The sequence below is a fragment of the Lissotriton vulgaris genome, chromosome 6, assembly GCF_964263255.1.
Source record: "Lissotriton vulgaris chromosome 6, aLisVul1.2, whole genome shotgun sequence".
NCBI lineage: Eukaryota > Metazoa > Chordata > Amphibia > Caudata > Salamandridae > Lissotriton > Lissotriton vulgaris.
Genome location: NC_141694.1, coordinates 388280817 through 388299443, shown reverse-complemented (window position 1 = coordinate 388299443; position 18627 = coordinate 388280817). Strand labels below are relative to the sequence as shown.

Below are 18627 nucleotides of genomic sequence, written 5' to 3'. Positions count from 1 at the left end.
ATGTATTTCTTAGTGGTGAAAATTGTAAACATTCACTAAGCGGTATACTTTTGTGTCAGGGTATTAATTTACACGGAGCATGTGATGGAAATTCTAACAACCTTTCATGCCACCAGCTAGTCACACCTGCAACTCAGATAGAGCACTTCTTTATGCAACTTGCAAACGGGAGTTACATTCTTAGAACGGATCACAGATGTTGTGGCCTTGTGCCAGGGAAAAGTTATCTAGTAAGCGTAACATCCATGGTCAAATGCTGTATGCAAGCATTGTTCCCGAGTGGGCCTGCAGACACAGTGACTCCCATCTGGCCTCGTCTGAATCTCTATTCTATACGAATTGATACTTTAAGCAAAATGAAGTCTGTGCTTTTGCAGACAACAGTGCCTATAACGTCATCAAAAGAGACGTATGATCTTCTAGTTGCAAGACAGCTACTGAAGTTCATGAACTTTTATCAACAAATTGCCCCGTGCATTTTGTAGAAATGCTCAGCCAACTCCTTAACATGTCTAGTGCCACAAGCATCCCAGGCATATTTAAGACAGTCTTTACGGGACTGCTAACACCTTTTCAGGCAATTTTGGGAATCGTTCCTAATTTTGTACACTCTGTTTTTGGCGGCATACCATTATTTTTGGGACTTGTAGCAGGGATTTTATTTTTAACCCTCCTGCTTCGTTATGGCAAGCCGAAACTCAGACATAGCTCCCATGGGAATGGAAGAGACAATCCTAGCAATGCGCTACCGGGACAGGATAACTAACGTCCTTGGATTGGCCAGGCTGAGAGATCTAAACATGACCTGGTTCCTTTCATTCAGACCTATATGGCAGAACTGTATCTTACCGGTACTTCGATGTATGCTATGCGGAGATGAATGCGTGTTGGACATCTGTCTTTCACTTCCATCAGCAGTACCAATGGACGTCGATACTTTGCTCAGTCCAATAACGGCTCACGCATTGTGTTGTCCCCAGCGGCTACCAATCCTGATGACGGCATTCGTTGAGACTCCTGTACTACGACTAGGTGGTAACAGTGGAGCGAGTGACAAAAGCAACATCACCCAGGTACGACCTTCTGTGAGCATTGCTGCTCCCGACTATGATGACAGCAATCATTCTCACACCTGCCAAGTTACAGCACTATCGAATTTGGTTGAACTGTCACCTGATTTTGTAGACCAATTCTTTGAGAGCCTGTCTGATACGATGTTCTCACCCGTACAGAAACAATAACTTTGGAGAAGCTTTCCGACACACAGCGTTCCCATGAACTCTGAATTCGGCCTTCAGTTTTGATCAACAAAAACTGCTAAAAGCGTTGGAACTCTATTTTCCCGTTCAAGCATTAATTCTTTTGAATTGGACATTTTTAATATTGACCTTTTTTGGCACGAACAAATCTTTGCTTAAGGTAAAAACTATTCTTAGAGAACAGAAGCTTCAAACTTCTATTTCTAAACACATCTAGAGACATAACAAACTTACATCAGCCTCTAGCACATGTTAATGCAATGCATTTATATGTGATGATTTATCTCGCCCTTCTTCTGTTTCAGAGATACTTCATGTGTAATTCTTTTTGCATAATCGTTCATTGATTTCATATGCAATAATTTTTGAATGATTTCTATGCTTCAAAAACGTACAGTACCTAAATTTTACGTATTACAATATACGCCTATTTCGAATGCATTTATGTATTTTGGGGTGGGCAATGTTACACATGCATCCTATTGCTCTAGTTTTAGTAATTTGATGGACATGAAAACGTGGAGTGGGTGTTGCGTGTTTATCTAGGTTCCTGATCGATACTGCGACCTTATGCCCTTATTCGGCTATAAATCCATTTATTCCCTATATTGGCATAACCGTTCAAGTGCGATATTCAGAAAGTCATCTCTGGCCTCACACGAACAGAGCCACATTCCAGAATAGTTTTCTGCCACTTCCTTTGCAACCAATTAGTGCAATGACAGAGCAGAAGTCACTATCTGATATTCCCAGATTAACACTCCGAGTTCTTCAACAAGATAAAAACTCAGCAAACCTGGAAATCCCCGCTTGCTGTGTTTTGATTAGTAATGGAACTCTAATGAGCAACTGATAGCTATCACTTCCTAGTGACATCTTTAATTGACGTCTTATGTCCAGCAAACTTGCGTCAAACCAGGCACCTGTCAGGTATAAATATTACCAACGTTGCCTTAAGCAATAGCCTGTTGCTGCAGCCTGCTACCCTGTTGCTAGCTGTTGTATGCTGTATGCACCCTGCTGCTGCAGCCTGCTGCCCCGCTGCTGTTGGTGAAGCTACTGATACCATTATCGCTGCTAAAGCGCGAACGATGGTGTGGTGAGCTTAGGTGCTGAACAGTTGTCCCTCCGCGAAGAGCCCAGCAGATGCCAAGCTGCCCGCGGACGCTGTCCCTCGTCCTCCTCCTCGACGCGCTGAACAGAGAAATCCAGCTCCAGCGCTTCTAGTCTGCCCTCGCGGGTGACTGGGATACCGAGTTTCCCCTGAAGGAAATACCAGACTTCCATCATTCTATTCAGAGGTATGGTGTTGACTAAACCCTTAGAAGAGAATTCTTGAAGCAAACCTTGGCAAAACCAACTTAACTTAAAGCTACTTACTTACTCCCCTTCCACGTGTTAGGCTTAGGTCAGGCACACCGGGGTAGGCTTAGTTAGAAGCACCAGTTGAGTATTTTAGCCTAATGTATATATGACTGTATATATGTTTATTACTTTTAAACCATTGTATGGCTAAGAAACCATATCAATGCTTTTACAGTATTATTTCGCAATACTTATCTTACTGTACGTACTCTTCATAATAACAAGTCTTGCAATTGTGGCAATACATTTCTCGTGTACGAGAAGAAAGACTGTTCAATAAATGTTAACCCTTTATTGACAAACGCCCGTCTCTCTATTCTCTACATCTCGTGAAAGTAAACTGCACTAATCTGACTGAGTGAAATACATGTCTATTGTTTCACACGACCCTAGAGATTGACTCTTGATCTGAGGAGCAAAGTTGTCATGTTGCACGGTTGTTGGAAAGCTGAATCCCTTCTTGTCTGTGCCAGGGAAGCTGATCACTTCCTATACAGAGAAGAAAGTTTCCAGTGACCTCTGAGCTAGTTGGTAACAAACCCAATTAAGTTTAGCATAGTCAGTGGAGGCCTGGAAGATCCGCACTTCTACGTCGATACTACTGTTTATGTTATTCCAATGCGCAGGGCCTAGTGGGAAACTAGGAACTACACTACATTACACCAGATGGTCTCTCAGTCTAGTAGATGGAACAGGATTGCTTCGGAAACCATATGGAGTACAGGTATTGTGGCTGGGCTGAGGATCAGAAGGGCTGGCTGGGGAGCTCCGCGAAGGGATCACAGATACACTGGGAGCCCCTGATTCATTGGGGCTAGACTCAGATGACACACATTCTGGAAAGTCTCAGTTGACACAACCCTCCGGGTCATCCACTGCAGGGGCCTCAATACCACTCCCTCAGGAACAGTCACGTGGTTGATAAAACTGTTTAAAAGCTGAAATATTCCTCATGATGGTTTCTTGTCCATGACGAGCAGTGACTCAGGTGCCATGTAACGGGACAATGGTCCATGGATTTCCCACAACAGTTAACCGAAACTTGCTGCCAGAGCAACGATCTGGAACGAATACCTCATCACCCACTTGCAGATCAGGCACTTTAGTTCTGCGGCAGTAACTAGCTTAATCATTAGACTTTTACTGTTGATCATACACACAGTGATCATTGACTGGATCTGGAAACCCTCCTGGATGGTGAGGAATTGGTTCCAATACTACTCATCCCATGGAGAGGTGCCCATGAGCCTGACCTGTGGTAGAATGGGGAGACTGGTGTTAGACTCACAGGAATTAATAAATGTTGTTGGTTAGCCGAGGTGATTCGAATGACTTTGTACAAATTTTGCATAAACCTTTCGGCTTCTCCATTTGCTTGGGGCCACCTCTGAGTAATCTTCTTGCGCATTATCCCCAAAGAGGTGAGATAAGACATCATCTTTTGCCCTTGGAAAGGTGGGCCATTGTCAGTGCACAGTTCCTTTATCAAACCATGGGTGGCCATAACCTTCTCCAACTTAGGCAATACATCACTGGCACGCAAAGACGCAAGAATCTCTACCTCCGGATACTTGGAATAGTCATTGATCATCACAAGAATATGAAGCCCATCTGAAAGGCTCCCAAAGTCAAGAATGGCACACACCCACAAATGTCGTGGACATTATGGTTCACTACTGGCGGTGGAGGACTATCCTCTTTAGCTACTTGGCCCAGGTACAGGATCGGACCACCTTCTCCACCTTTTCATCCATCAAAGGAAACCACAATTTTGTTCGCAGTCAGTTTTTCGTCTTAACCATACCCTGGTGTCCAGGATAGGCAAGTTGGAAGACCCTGTCAGTAAGGGAGGTGGGTAAGACTAGGTGGTGCCCTCTCAAAAGACACCTGTTTGGATCAGCTCTCAACTCCTGTTGATCATGATATAAGTTATCCAAAATTTGCCACAACTCAGGGGCGAGCAAAGACAAATTCTTCTTGAAGGTGTGCCATTGGTTGGTTTGTACTGTCTAAAGAGCTTTTTGAAGGCACTCAGCTTGGCTGGTAGCTTGGCATAGGACATCCACTGAGAGTGGAATGGGATGTGACCGATCAGTCACATATCGTACATATTCCTCAGTTTCATCGTCATCTGCTTCTTCCACCAGAGTGGCCGCCCGAGGGTGCCGCGGCAAATAGTCCGCCGGGTTGTGAGATCCAGGGCGGTACTCCACGTGACAATTGTACTCCTAGAGTTGAAGGATTCACTTTTCAATTCGCAGAGGTGGCTCAGCCGCAGTACCTTTGAATAGAGGAATTAGCGGTTTGTGACCCATCGCCACAGTGAATGGATTTCGATAACATAAAGGTGGAAATGGCGACATCCCAAGTGGATGGCTATCACCTCTTCCTCAATTTGAGAAAGTCTCTGTTCAGTGCTAGTTATAGAGTGACTAGGAAATGCCACATGTACCCATTCATCATAGTCAGTGGATTGTTGCATCAGTACTGCCACCAATCGTTTAGGGCCAGCGTCCACAGCTATGTTAGTGTCCTTTTGGGGGTCAAATTATTCCAACGTGGCATTAGAAGACAGGGCATCCTTAGTGGCCTGAAAGGCAGCCTCCTGCTTGAGACCCCAGGACCACGGCACTGACATTTTAGTTAGGTCTGGGAGAGGTTGTATCAGGGTCACGAGGGCTGTATTGAAACTGCCCCAATAATAGACCTTGCCAAAAAACACCAAACCTCAGTCACAATGGCAGGTGCAAGGGTCCAGAGTCACTCCCTCCATTAAGAACGCATATCCAAAGAAGTGTAACTCTTGCTGTTCACACTTGTTGTGATGAAGTGTGAAACCGAACTCCTGAATTCTTTGGAGCAACTGCTTCAACCTCATATTGTGTTCTGGCACAGCCTTCGATTAGATCAAAATGTCATTTCTGACATTAACGAAGCCTGGGAGGTCAACAAGAAGTTCCAGAATAGTGTTTTGAAAAACTTCGGCAAAGCCGGAAATGCCAAAACTCAAACGCTTGTAGTGTTGCAGGCCTACATGTGTTGTAGGACTCCTCATCCAGGACTAGCTGGTGATATCCTGAATGCAACTCCAGTTTAGAGAACAAACAGGCTCCACTGAGTTCACCAATCAGGTTGTCAATGGTCGGTGGTAAATGTCTTTCCCTCTTTATCACGACATTGGGCGTGCACATATCTACGCATATTCGCGCCACCCCGGCTGGGTGGGTTTTTGTGTCACGATCGGCATTACCCAGGGTGTCGGTACTGTTACTTTCTCGATGATGCCTGCAGCCTCAGGCTAGTCCAATTCTTTCTCTACCAGGGGTATCAAGTGAAATGCAATGCTGGAGCGCTACTGGCCTCACTGGCAAGTCAATATACTGGTGGATCTCTTTTCCCTTCAGGCATCCTATTCCTTAAAAAACTGTAGTCGAGTAAGCGGGAGCCATAAGTTAAGGCAGCCTTGAATTTTCCTTGCAGCGCAAGAGGTTTATCCTGGCCATAGGTGAGCATCTTGATCCTCGCGAAGTGCAATTCTGAGGTGGGTCTCATGGTATCGTAAACCTCAGCGGACATAACTTTGTAATGGTATCCACCATATCAGCGCTGAGATGATCTCTGACCTGTATCTGGCATTTTGGGAGGCGGCGTGGGGTTTGAGTAGTGGTGCCAATGGTGAAGACAGAGTGGATGGTGTGTTTCTTGGTTTTGTCCTCATCCTTGTTGCTGCTTCTCTCGCTTACGTTTGTTTACAGTGGTACGCTGCTCTTGCTCCTTTTCCTGAGTGACAGATTCATGAAATTATTGAGTTTCCACACCCTGTGCACTTCTTTCGTCTCGCTGGGCATTCAGAGGGGCGATGACTGCTTCCTCCGCAGTATCCAAGGTTTGCAGTTTGGTAGCCTCTCTCCTATCATGTTTGGCAGCGGGTTTTGTGTGATGATGTTGACCGGTTTGGTCTTTACTGGGGTCTGTAAGGTAGCTCCCATGTGAGCAGCACGTGCTCTGGAAAGTTCCTTGTTCCTGCCCAGTGCTAGGATGTCTGCTAGATATTTATCAGACTCCTCTAGTATACACTCACAGAGTTTTGCAGAGGCACATCCCTGAATGATCTGGCCTCTTATTTCCTCATTTTCATAACTAAAACCACAAGTTTTATCACAAGTTTCATCACTAAAACCACAACCGCAAGTTCTTTTAGGCGTGCATTAAAGACATCAAACGATTCATCAATCAAGCAATCAATCAATCAATCATATCATTTGTAAAGCGCACTACTCACCCGTGAGGGTCTCAAGGCGCTGGGGTGGGGAATGCTGCTACTGCTCGAAAAGCCAGGTCTAGAGGAGTTTTCTGAAGGTCAGCAGGTCTTGGGTCTGCCATAGGTGGATAGGGAGGGTGTTCCAGGTCTTGGCAGCAAGGTGGGAGAACGATCCACCGCCGGAGGTCACTCTTCGGAAGCGGGGGACTGTGGCGAGGGCGAGGTCGGCAGAGCGGAGCTGGCGGGTTGGGGTGTAGAAGCGGAGTCGTCTGTTGAGGTACGTTGGTCCGGTGTTTTGGAGTGCCTTGTGTGCGTGGGTGAGGAGCTTGAACGTTATCCTCTTGTTGACTGGGAGCCAGTGCGGGTCTCTCAGGTGGGGTGTGATGTGGCTGCAGCAAGGGATGTCGAGGATCAGGGGTGCAGAGGCGTTCTGGATGCATGGGAGCCGTCTCAGGAGTTTGGTCGAGGCTCCTGCATAGAGCGCGTTTCTGTAGTCCAACCTGCTGCTGACAAGGGTCTGGGTGACCGTTCTTCTCGTTTCAGTAGGGATCCACTTGTAGATCCTGCGGAGCATGCGGAGGGTGTGGAAGCAGGAGGAGGAGATGGCGTTGACCTGTTTAGTCATGGAGAGAGAGGAGTCGAGGATGACGCCTAGGTTGCGTGCGTGGTTGGTGGGTGTTAGGGCGGTTCCGAGTGCGGTCGGGCACCAAGAGTCGTCCCAGGCCAAAGGGGTGGATCCGAGGATGAGGACCTCCATCTTGTCAGAGTTCAGCTTCAGTCGGCTGTTCCTCATCCATTCAGCGACGGCCTTTATTCCTTCGTGAAGGTTGGTTTTGGCGGTGTGGGGGCCCTTGGTGAGGGAGAGGATCAGCTGGGTCTCATCGCCGAAGGAGATGATGTTGAGGTCGTGCCGACGGGCGACGTGGGTGAGCGGTGCCATGTACATGTTAACCAGAGTTGGGCTGAGGGATGAGCCCTGGGGTACGCCGCAGATGATCTCGGTGGCTACGGAGCAGAAGGGGGGAAGGCGGATGCTCTGTGTTATGCCGGAGAGGAAGTAGATGGTCCAGTCTAGGGCCTTCTCTTGGATCCCGGCGTTGTGATGACGTATTCGTAGTGTGTGGTGGCAGACCGTGTCGAAGGCTGCTGACAGGTCCAGGAGGATGAGGGCCGCCGTTTCTCCGTTGTCCAGCAGGGACTTGATGTCATTGGTGGTGGCCATGAGGGCAGTCTCAGTGCTGTGGCTGCTGTGGAACCCGGACTTGGAAGGGTCCAGGATGTTGTTCTCCTCGAGGTAGCAGGTCAGTTGTTCGATGACAGTCTTCTTGATGACCTTTGCCGGGAACCGGAAGCAGGGAGATGGGCCGGAAGTTCTTGAGGTCCTTGGGGTCCGCCTTGGGTTTCTTGAGTCTTGAGTACGGAGTTGATCTCAGCGTGATTCCAGCTCTCTGGGAAGGTTGCTGTCTCAAAGGAGGTGTTGATGACTTTCTGGAGATGGGGTGCGATGGCTGTGCTGGCTTTTTTGAAGATGTGGTCTGGGCATGGGTCTGACGGAGATCCGAAGTGGATGGTGTTCATGATCTTGATGGTGTCGTTGTCATTGATGTTGGTCCAGGAGAGCAGGCGGATGGTGTGGATGGTGGTCATAGGGGCGGAGGTCTTAGTTGTTGTCAGGGCGGTTGTAGCGTTGAAGCTGTTGTGGATGTCTGGGATCTTGCGGTGGAAGAAGGTGGCCAGCGAGTCGCACAGGTCTTGCGAGGGTGGGACGTCGTTGGGGTTGGAGAGTTCCTACACGATATTGAAGATCTCTTTGCTGTTGTGCGTGTTGTTGTCTAGGCGGTCTTTGAAGGAGGCCCTTTTGGCGGATCTGATGAGGTAATGGTGTCTGCGGGTGGCGTTCTTGTGGACTACGTGGCTGTTCGGTGTTTAGTCACGGAGCCAGATCTTCTCCAGCTTCTGACAGGTTTGCTTGGAGGCCCGGAGGTCTTCAGTGAACCAGCTGGCTTTCTTGTTGGTGTTACTGTTGGAGGGTTTCTTGATCGGGGTAAGCGTGTTGGCGCAGTCATTGATCCACTGTCTGAGGTTGCGGTCGGTGGTGTCAAGGTCGGTGGGGTCGGTGGGTGAGCTCTGGGCGAGGGTGGTGGCTAGCTGGTCTTCGGTGACTTTGCTCCAGCAGCGGCGAGGCATCTGTTGGGTGCGGTGGTGCGTGGTGGGTTTCTTGAAGGTGAAGTGGATGCAGCGATGGTTGTTGCAGTGGAGTTCGGTGGTGTGGTTGAAGGAGACGTGGGGGCTTGCGGAGAAGATGGGGTCAAGCGTGTGACCGTTGGAGTGGGTGGGTGTTGTGACGAGTTGTCTGAGTCCGAGGTTGGCTAGGTTGTCGATCAGGGTGGTGGAGTTTGTGTCATTGTTGTTATCGAGGTGGAAGTTCAGGTCCCCGAGGAGGATGTAGTCCGTGGAGGCGAGGGTGTGGGTGCTGACGAAGTCGGCGATGGAGTCGCTGAACTGTGGTCGGGGTCCAGGGGGTCTGTAGATGAGGGTTCCTCTGAGGGGGGTGTTGGGGTCGGTGTGGATCTGGAAGTGCAGGTGTTCGGCGGTGCTGAGGAGGTCGTCGGTGTTGGTCGAGACTCTGAGAGTGTTCTTGTGGACGATGGCGATTCCTCCTCCTGCTCTGTTGTTGCGGTTCCCTGCGGGTGATCTTGTAGCCTTCCAGGACGGCTATGGCTATGTCGGGTGCCAAGGCGGGGTTCAGCCAGGTCTCCGTCAGGAAGGCGATGTCTGGGGAGGTTGAGTCGAGTAGGTCCCAGAGTTCAACAGCGTGTTTGTGGGCGGAGCAGGTGTTGAGAAGGATGCTTCTGAGGTGGTTGGGTTCTTTCCTGGTCAGCAGCATGGTGGGGCGGATGCTTGTGAAGCTGCAGTTCCGGCAGGTGTAAGCTCCATGGGTGTGCTTCGGGCGGCCAGGAAGCAGGTGAGTTATCGTCCGGTGTTGAGTGCGTGGAGGGTTCTGGTATCATAGCAGTGTCGGGCATCGTGGCATTCGCGAGGTCCAGGGGTCTTGGCGCTGCGGTCCAGGCACGGACGTGCGCAGACGAGCTTGCCTTAGGCATGCCTTCGGCGTGCCAGCAGCAAGGCAGCGGCGCAGCCTTCATATGAGGGGATGTGGGAGGGAGGAGCAGCTGGGAGTGGGGCGTCAAATGGGATTGCAGGGAGTTGGGCCACAGGGACTCAGCGGTGGGAAAAACGGGCGGGCTGCGGGAGAACTGGGCAGAGGAAGGAAAAACAAGTTTAGGCAATAAAACAAGTACAGGCACAGAGGAATAGAAACAAGTCTGGGCAAGAAAGCACGTACGGACACAGAGGAATAAAAAAAAGTCTGGGCAAGAAAGCAAGTACAGGCATAGAGGAATAAAAACAAGTCTGGGCAAGAAAGCAAGTTAGGCACAGGGGAAAAATACAAGAGTAGGCAAAAACAATGCAGGCAGAGCCGTGCAGCAGCAGGGTCATAGGTTGCTCCCCACACCTTCTGCCTCACTTGACTAAACACAAACCTCTCATAGTCCTGGTTCGCCATTGGTTCCAAATGTGCAATGAGAGCCGCTATGAGGGTAAGGTGTGTTTTGGGAGCCACTTCATTGATGGATTTGAATATTTTATAAATGTCCCGTCCCCCTAAGTGTAGGATCAGCACTCTCTTTTGTGCATTGTCCACTTTAGTTGCTTCAAAGAAAAGCATTCTTTCCACTTAGGAGCTTGTGTCGATGGAGCACCTTCAACTTTGAATGGCTCCACCGCTGGTATGTTCGCCATGAGGTGGATGATGTGTACCCTGGACTGTCACCTCCTGTTCTTGAGAAAATACGACTACCAGTTCACCAGCCCTCAAGTTCCAGTTATGGGGCAGCCTTCTCACTGCCACTTTAAAAAATATATATATTTTGCCTGCCAGCACACCCTGCTACAGGAACAGATCACATGTGCAGGCTTCATCCCCATCCACTGTGTCCATTGCTTCCAATGTACCGACCGGTTAATTATATGCTGGTTTTCTTTCTCTTTTTTTCCACTCACCTGAGTAAGCCAGCAGGGCGTATCTCACCACGTGTTCATCCCTCTAATGACTGAGCCGGCCGCTGATCATTACCGCATAGCCCCAGCACCGAGGTTCCGCTCGCGCTGAAAAGGAGAGCGGGTGGCCTCTGATTGTCTGAAGTATGATAGGTATTCACAGGGCCACCAGCCACGTGGCTTGAGCACTGCGTACACTACTGCCAGGTACGTAGCAGCCACACAATGCTGGAGGGAGCGGAACAACACCCACTCATCACCAGTGTAGTGTTATCTCCCAGGTATACAGGCCTGGGCCACAACCAGATGATGATGGGGATGCAGAATGCTCAAAGCCATGGGGGCCTGATAATGAATGACACAGTTGCGGTGTAATTTGTATTCTGCCCAAGTCCGGGTTCTCTCCTAGACCACGCCCGGCCGGGGTAGCTTTTTTTTTTATGCACCAAACGGTGCAGACCAAACCAAACAACGCTCTTCCCCCTGGTGCACACACACCTGACCTGAGGGCATTGTGGAACAATCCCGGTCACTCCAGTTGCGTCACTGGAGCAACACTACACCTATGTTCGCAGGGAAAATACTAGAAGTCCAAGTCAGCAATGCAGTCCCTTATAACATTTAACTTGTTTTACTTAATATTGCATTCTCTATGAGTGTTTGCTTTTGCAGGATATTGGGATTCTGTAGATTTTTTACGCAGCATATTATTCTTGCAGAGTGTGAACTGTGAACTCAGTCACTTCTAATTGTCTGTGGAAATTAAATATGTGGGTAGATGTTTAAAAAAGGCAAGCTTTTTGAGAGCGCTGAAGGCTGAAGGCAGTGCAAGTATTCCCATGGTGCCTGTCAGTGGATAATGGAAGTATTTAAAATACATGATCATTAAATCCTTGACCTCTCTGCATGGTCACATTTGGCAATTGTAATTGTAATTATAGGTGAAAGTGTATGAAGAAGGTACACTCCTATAGAATTATTGTCAGGGCAAAACTAAAGAATATGCAAAGCTTACAGGTGACTGTATCTATTGTGCGAGGGAGCTAAGGAAATGAACGAGATGCAAAGAATTACATGCAGAAGACGTGAGTGAAAAGGTGGAGCTGAAGAGGAAAGAGATGAGATGCAAAATATGAAGATGAAGTCCGGCTCACCCACGTCGCCCGACTGCACAACCTTAACATCATCTCCTACGCCAACGACATCCAGCTGATCCTATCCCTCACCAAAGACCCCCTCACTGCCAAAACCAACCTCCACGAAGGAATGAAAGCCGTAGCCGAGTGGATGAAGAACAGCCGTCTGAAGCTGAACTCCGACAAGACAGAGGTCCTCATCCTCAGCTCCACCCCCTCAGTTTAGGACGACTCCTGGTGGCCGGGCACACTGGGAACAGCCCCAACACCCACCGACCACGCAGGCAAGCTGGGGTTCATCCTAGACTCTACCTTCTCCATGACTAAGCAGATCAACGCCGTCTCGTCCTCCTGCTTCACCACCCTCCGCATGCTCCGCAAGATCTACAGATGGATCCCTACCGTGACAAGAAGAACGGTTACCCAGGCCCTTGTCAGCAGCAGGTTGGACTACGGAAATGCCCTCTATGCGGGAACCTCGGCCGAACTCCTGAAACGACTACAACGTATTCAGAACACCTCTGCACGCCTAATCATCGACATCCCTCACCGCAGTCACATCACACCCCACCTGGGAGACCTGCACTGGCTCCCCGTCAACAAGAGGATCACCTTCAAGTTCCTCACCCACGCACGCAAGGCACTCCACAACACAGGACCAGCATACCTCAACAGACGACTCGCCTTCTACACCCCCAACCGCCAGCTTTACTCCGCCGACCTCGCCACCGTCCCCCACATCCGTAGAGCGATCTTCGGCGGCAGATAGTTCTCCCACCTCGCCGCCAAGACCTGGAACACCCTCCCCATCCTCCTACGGCAGACCAAGGACCTGCTAGCCTTCAGAAGACTACTCTAGACCTGGCTATTCGAGCAGTAGCTTCCTCCCCCCCAGCGCCTTGAGACCCTCACGGTTGAGTAGTGCGCTTTACAAATGTTCTGATTGATTGATTGATTTTAGAAAGATGTAGAGAGAAGAAGGGCAGACATGTTTAACAGAGAGACTGCAGAGGACAGTTGTGTGAATGGAAGCACATGAGTGTTTTGAGACTCCACTTTCCCTTTCACAGGTGTCAGTGATGTTTTATTACAGTCCTATCTACTGCATTGAAACATTTTCAATCCCAATTATTCACGACAAAATCATTGTTACTGCTTTATCTTACACTGCTATACTGCATTTTACTTATGTGCAGTTATGTAAATTGCTCTTTTATGGATTTTTTTATCATAATAAAGTAACTGAATTGAAAAGAAGTATACTTCTAACAAACACTGGCAAAACCAGCAGTTCTTGTTTGTTTTAGGTATATGTCCATTGTTGCGTTATATGTCTGGATAAAGAAACAGAAAGCCACCGAGAGGCATCAAAATACTGGTTGGGTGGCATGCTATGGAAATACAAGGATTTTGGTTAACATGTTTTAAGACATGCCTTTAATTGTATAGGTCAAGCCTCTTGGAAAGAATTCCTGGGTACGATTTGTAGGCCGTCTGATTGTTTATCACAAGTTAGCTCAGTTGTTATCTCTGGGTGAGTTTGTGCAGGGTTTTCACTCTGATGTAGGCGTAGGAGAGTATGATGGTTTTGTAATTGCAGTAGAGAACAATTTCAAACACCAACTACATACAAACTACAGTGGAGTGGAATAAAACAGTCCAATATCAGTCTATATTCGAGTGCAATTAGACCCTGTAATAGTCAGACCTATTGACTTATAAAATTGTGGCCTATAATTTAAGTGGTCTCTTCGATAGCTGTGTTTTCGGAAATGTTGCAGGGCATAAGACCCCTGCTGGGAAAAGAAGAGATATATGGTAGAGTTGTGCACCAGTTACAGATAGTAAGTATAAATGCAATAGCCTGAGTCCCAACCTGGTGAGAGTTTTCAGTCAGGAGGGTGAGGACCCAAAGACAGGAATGCTCAAGTTGGTAACTCTTTTATCATACGTGACAGGCCATTGTGCCCGGGCAGTGGCATATCGTTATAAGCCACAGTTTAAGATATACATTTAGGCCCATTCCATGCAGGAGACTCGGAAGCCTGTAGGCTATGATGGAGGATTTCCCTCTATGCCATCACAGGCAGAGATAGAGGAAGAGAAGAATTATTATAATTTCTTTGAAGATAAGGAGAAGGATGCAGGTTATAAATGAAGGGCAGCATGCTCTGATAGTCTCAGTTTGATATGAAAGCAGACCAGCATCCCGATTCATGGGCTGAAGATGAAGGAGTAGTGGGCATAACCCTAGAAGCCCATGTCCTTCTCAGGTCCCTTTACTACTTATTGTTGTCAGCAATATGGGTTAGGTCTGCAGGACTGAAGATGCTGCAGTGTGTACAGGATTTCCTCAGAGAAAGAATAATTGATGTGCCTATTATCTCCGGTCCCCTGTGCCCTAAGCAACATCACATGCCCATATATATACTACAATGAGAGCCAATTCATAGGGAGTTATAACTGCTCATTCCAACGTGCCTTATTGCATATCTGGGAGAACGTCATAGGGACATTTGATGCTCAAAACCAAACAGGACTTTGCCCCATTCACTTGTCTTCACAGAGTGAGTTTTGCCCTAATCTGGGAATGTTCTGGAAGAGGCCCTCAATTACTACAACTACCCACCCATAGAACTCTCCTGTTAGGTAATGAGGTATTTTTGCAATGGATGGACAGCAGAATGAGTGGCTTATGCAATCTGTAAACCGTTTCCAGCACATCTAGATTGGATAACCCCTTTGGAAAATCAGAGAGAGAGAAAGAGTGAGTGAGTGAGTGCGTGAGTGCGTGCAGTGGCGCTGGCAACAATAATGAATGGTGAGGCACTCACCATAAATTCTTCTGGGGGTCCGGATACTCCAAACAGATGCTCTTCTCCCCGCAGATCCTGGGGGTGACACGGAGCTGGAAGGAAAGGGGAGGGGACTTCCTCCCTTGTGCCACGTGAATCTAACCAATCCTGGAGCTTCATTGCAGCTCCAGGATTGGTTGGAGCAGGCTAACCAGGCACTCATTGTGCCTGCAATCCCTCAACTGTTTTACAGAGCTGGGATTGCTGGCTTTGAAAGGTGTATGTCAGATTGGCCAGCTGTAAGAAGCAGCCAGGCAATCTTACATGTGCCCTTGAACACCTAAAATATCATCCTGAAATCTGCAGAAATCATCCCGCCTCGACCATCCACTCGCTATGTCCATCGGCGCGCTGAATAATAAAATGGTAATGACCATTTTATTATTCTGTGTTTACCGCAGTGCTAGCAGCAAGTGGGACAACGCTCTTCTGCCGAAGAAAAGAGAGAGAGAGAGTTTGTGTAGCTGTCTGTGTATATATGTTTGTGTCTGTATGTTACTTCGTCTCCATGGAGCAGAGTAACGCTGTAAATGTTGCAGGTGAAACAAACATGTCTTTCTAAGTATAAAGTATGCCTTTTTTAATTGATGTAACAATCCTTTTTTGGCAGTTGTCCTGTAAGCAAGCATCTTATTTCTTACAATGGATTACGAAAGGCTGAACAGGAATGGCTCAGATAATTCAACACAATATATAGACATGAAAACAAATGAGGTGATCATGAATCTCCATCTGTTGGACAGTGTTTTCTTATTCAAGGGCTTTAAGACATACAGTTAAGCACACAATTGATTTCCTTGATTAGCATTAAGCATCTTCATTTTCGAAATTCATACACTTTCCTCCTGGGTCAATGCTCTTTCAATTTCCTGTCTAAAACTAAATCCGACGTACAATTTTAATAGAGGCTTGAGAGTCAATGCAAAATATCACTAGGTGACACTTGATTCTGGGTGGAGGAACCTGTTTATTACAATTACAAGACCAGTAAAATAAACATTGAATTATAGGTACCTGCATCAGAATTGTCTTTGCATTCTAAATCACTTCTGGGCTCATCAGAGGGAGGAGTGGGTGGCTTTCTGTCAGCTTCAGGAGCGTCGTCATCACTATCGAATTCAAACTTCTCTCCTTCGTCTTCTTCTGAATGACATTGATGGAAGTCGCTTTCTAGAACTGATTGCACAGAGAAATTGAAATTTATATTTATCTTTACTTGCCTGACACCAATGATTGCCACGCATATGTGAGAAGAAGAAAAGGGAAACCTCTACAATAAAATGCAGTCAAATGAACCTTTCAATACAACATTGCACTCGCTCCTGTTTTTAGGACGAAGCCTACCAGGCAGGACATCTGTCTGGTTTGCTTAAGACATCTTGGGAACATTCAGAAACCTACCCAGCAAAGAAACCTTCCCTTTAAAAAATTAAAAATACACTGTACTACACTATATTTTTACAAATATAGCATACTGCATTGTATGTAAAATGTTTAACATATTCAATGTTTTACAAAAAAGTCTATGCAATACAGCAGTAATACCTATAATTTACCTTCTACATGTGTTTCTTTTTTTTTTTTTAAAGCGCAGTTCTCCGTAAAGTGTTGTGAAAATATATAGAAAAATATAAAGATTTTCCAACCTATTACCACTTTAATAAAGTGTTAAATGTAAGGAACAATGACAAAACCTACTACATACCGACATCTAAGGCCCTAAACCAGAATGCAGTGAAAGTGTGCTGAAAACTTAATGGATGCCTTTTACATTTTGGAAAGGCAACCATTAGCCAATTAGATAATGCCTTGTCATCAGTATGCACAGTGGTATACCGATCATTTACCGCAGTATACCAAGGTAAGTAAGTAATTTTTATTTGCATAGTTAATTAAAACCATTGCAATACAACCATTAAAATTACGTATACACGCAAGAACGTATATCACTACAAACATTAAAATTACATCTGCATACATAAAATGGTATATCTTCTGTCTCAATTTTTCATTTAAAATCATTAAAATGTCAATTTTTTGATGATCGTTTTGAGAATGAGATATAACATGTATTATAATATTATCTTAGAGCCAATTTAGAGTCAAGTTTTGACATTTTCTTTTCCACCACCTTCATAAACTTCACAAAACTACAGTTCAGCTGCGGGTCGTGGGGTGCAAAGCAGGCAAGAACTGCTTGTCTTCGTAAACGTATTCCTCACTGGTTAAATTGACATTTTAACAAATGTTTTTGGTCCTCCAGCAATTTGTCGCAGGAGCACAACAGATGCAGCAGATCCTCAGGCGCCATGCCACATAAGCGACAGAGGGATCACACCTTATCCTTATCCCAGTGTGGGAAATGGCAGATACAGTGTAACAGGCCCAATCTGTACTTTAAAAACTTCAATTTAGTAGTTTTTGAGTAGCCCAAGTCAAGATAGCTCTGTGGTGCTTGTGCGGAATAGGAGTTTAGGGTCATCCAGCCATGTAACCTTTTCACAAGAGAAGTCTTGTCTTCAGTCCATGAAAGATGTTTAATTGTTTTCCTCACCAGTTTTTTAACCGTTATATGGTTGGTTCCAAAGCTGTTGTAAGCCGAGATTCGCCAGGCTGTTTTTCAGATACTTTCAGGCGAGGCTGGGTTCCGCTCTAGTTCCATCCATAAATAATCGTTTAAGGTTCCCTGTTTAGATTTTCGCACTTTGTCCCAAGCGTTTATGTACGCCCCCTGTCTTGCCAGAAGCGGTTTCTGGCCACCAAACTCAAACCTAATTTGAGCCGTGGAAGGTGTGCTTCGGCAGGCTAAAAATAATCCTATATGCAGCTGTAACTGTATTGTCCAGAATCATTGCATCTCTGTCTCTCTGTACTTCACTCCCATAAGTAATTGTTGGTAAGAGTTTGGCTCGTATTACTTGTGTCAGAGGCAGAAGAGATGGGCTAGTAAGTTTACTGTTTAGTGCTTTTAGAGAGATTGCTACGGCAATGCCTTTACCTCTAATGCTGGCTTTCTGAATAGTAAACTGGCCCCCATTGTCAATTTTGACTCCTAGATATTTATACACGGACGTATCTTCAATACGGTTTTGTTCCAAAACCAGGAGTAGGAATTTTTCCTTTTCTTATTGATTGACATTGTCTGTGTTTTCTCCAGATTTATGGTTAGTTGATTTGCATCCGAATATCTCTGTGTAGCATACACAAGATATTGCAGCCCTACTTTTGTATGGCTGATTAGGACTATGTCATCTGCATAGAGAAGGATCGGAATAAGGTCACCTTAAAACAAGTTGAAAAGTGTGGGAGCTAAGACACAACCCTGTTTAAGACCCTTGTTGGTTGGAATATGTCTTGACAGGAGTGAACAGTCACCCAGCTTTACCTGGATCCATGTCTCAGTGTGCAAGTTGATCAGCAGGTCTAACAGTGGCCTTGGTATACCCCACCTCTTCAATTTTGACCATAGAAGGTTCCGATTAATATGGTCGAAAGCAAATTTATAATCTATAAAGCAAAAGTGGATGGGCATTTTAGTTGTTTTAGCCTTGTCAATTAGCAGGCCCATGGTTAAAATATTGGTGGTTGTCCCAACCAATTAAGCAAAGCCAGTCTGGTTAACCGGAATTAGGGTTTTCTCTGTGGCCCAGTCCTGCAATTCCTCTAAATGTATCCCAGCAACATATTTT

The 18627-nt window shown here is 46.6% G+C and overlaps 1 protein-coding gene across 3 annotated transcripts in view; it reads right to left on the bottom strand.

Moving 5' to 3' along the window:
- The window catches only part of ARHGEF10 (Rho guanine nucleotide exchange factor 10), an 888980-nt gene that overhangs the window by 742449 nt on the left and 127904 nt on the right, over nt 1–18627 (bottom strand). For 2 of the 3 annotated variants that reach the window (XM_086926411.1, XM_086926413.1), the window contains exon 3: nt 15953–16114. In XM_086926411.1, the coding sequence (XP_086782537.1) occupies nt 15953–16114 (162 nt within the window). The remainder of the gene's footprint in view (nt 1–15952; nt 16115–18627) is intronic. The other variant, XM_086926412.1, reaches the window with a different exon arrangement.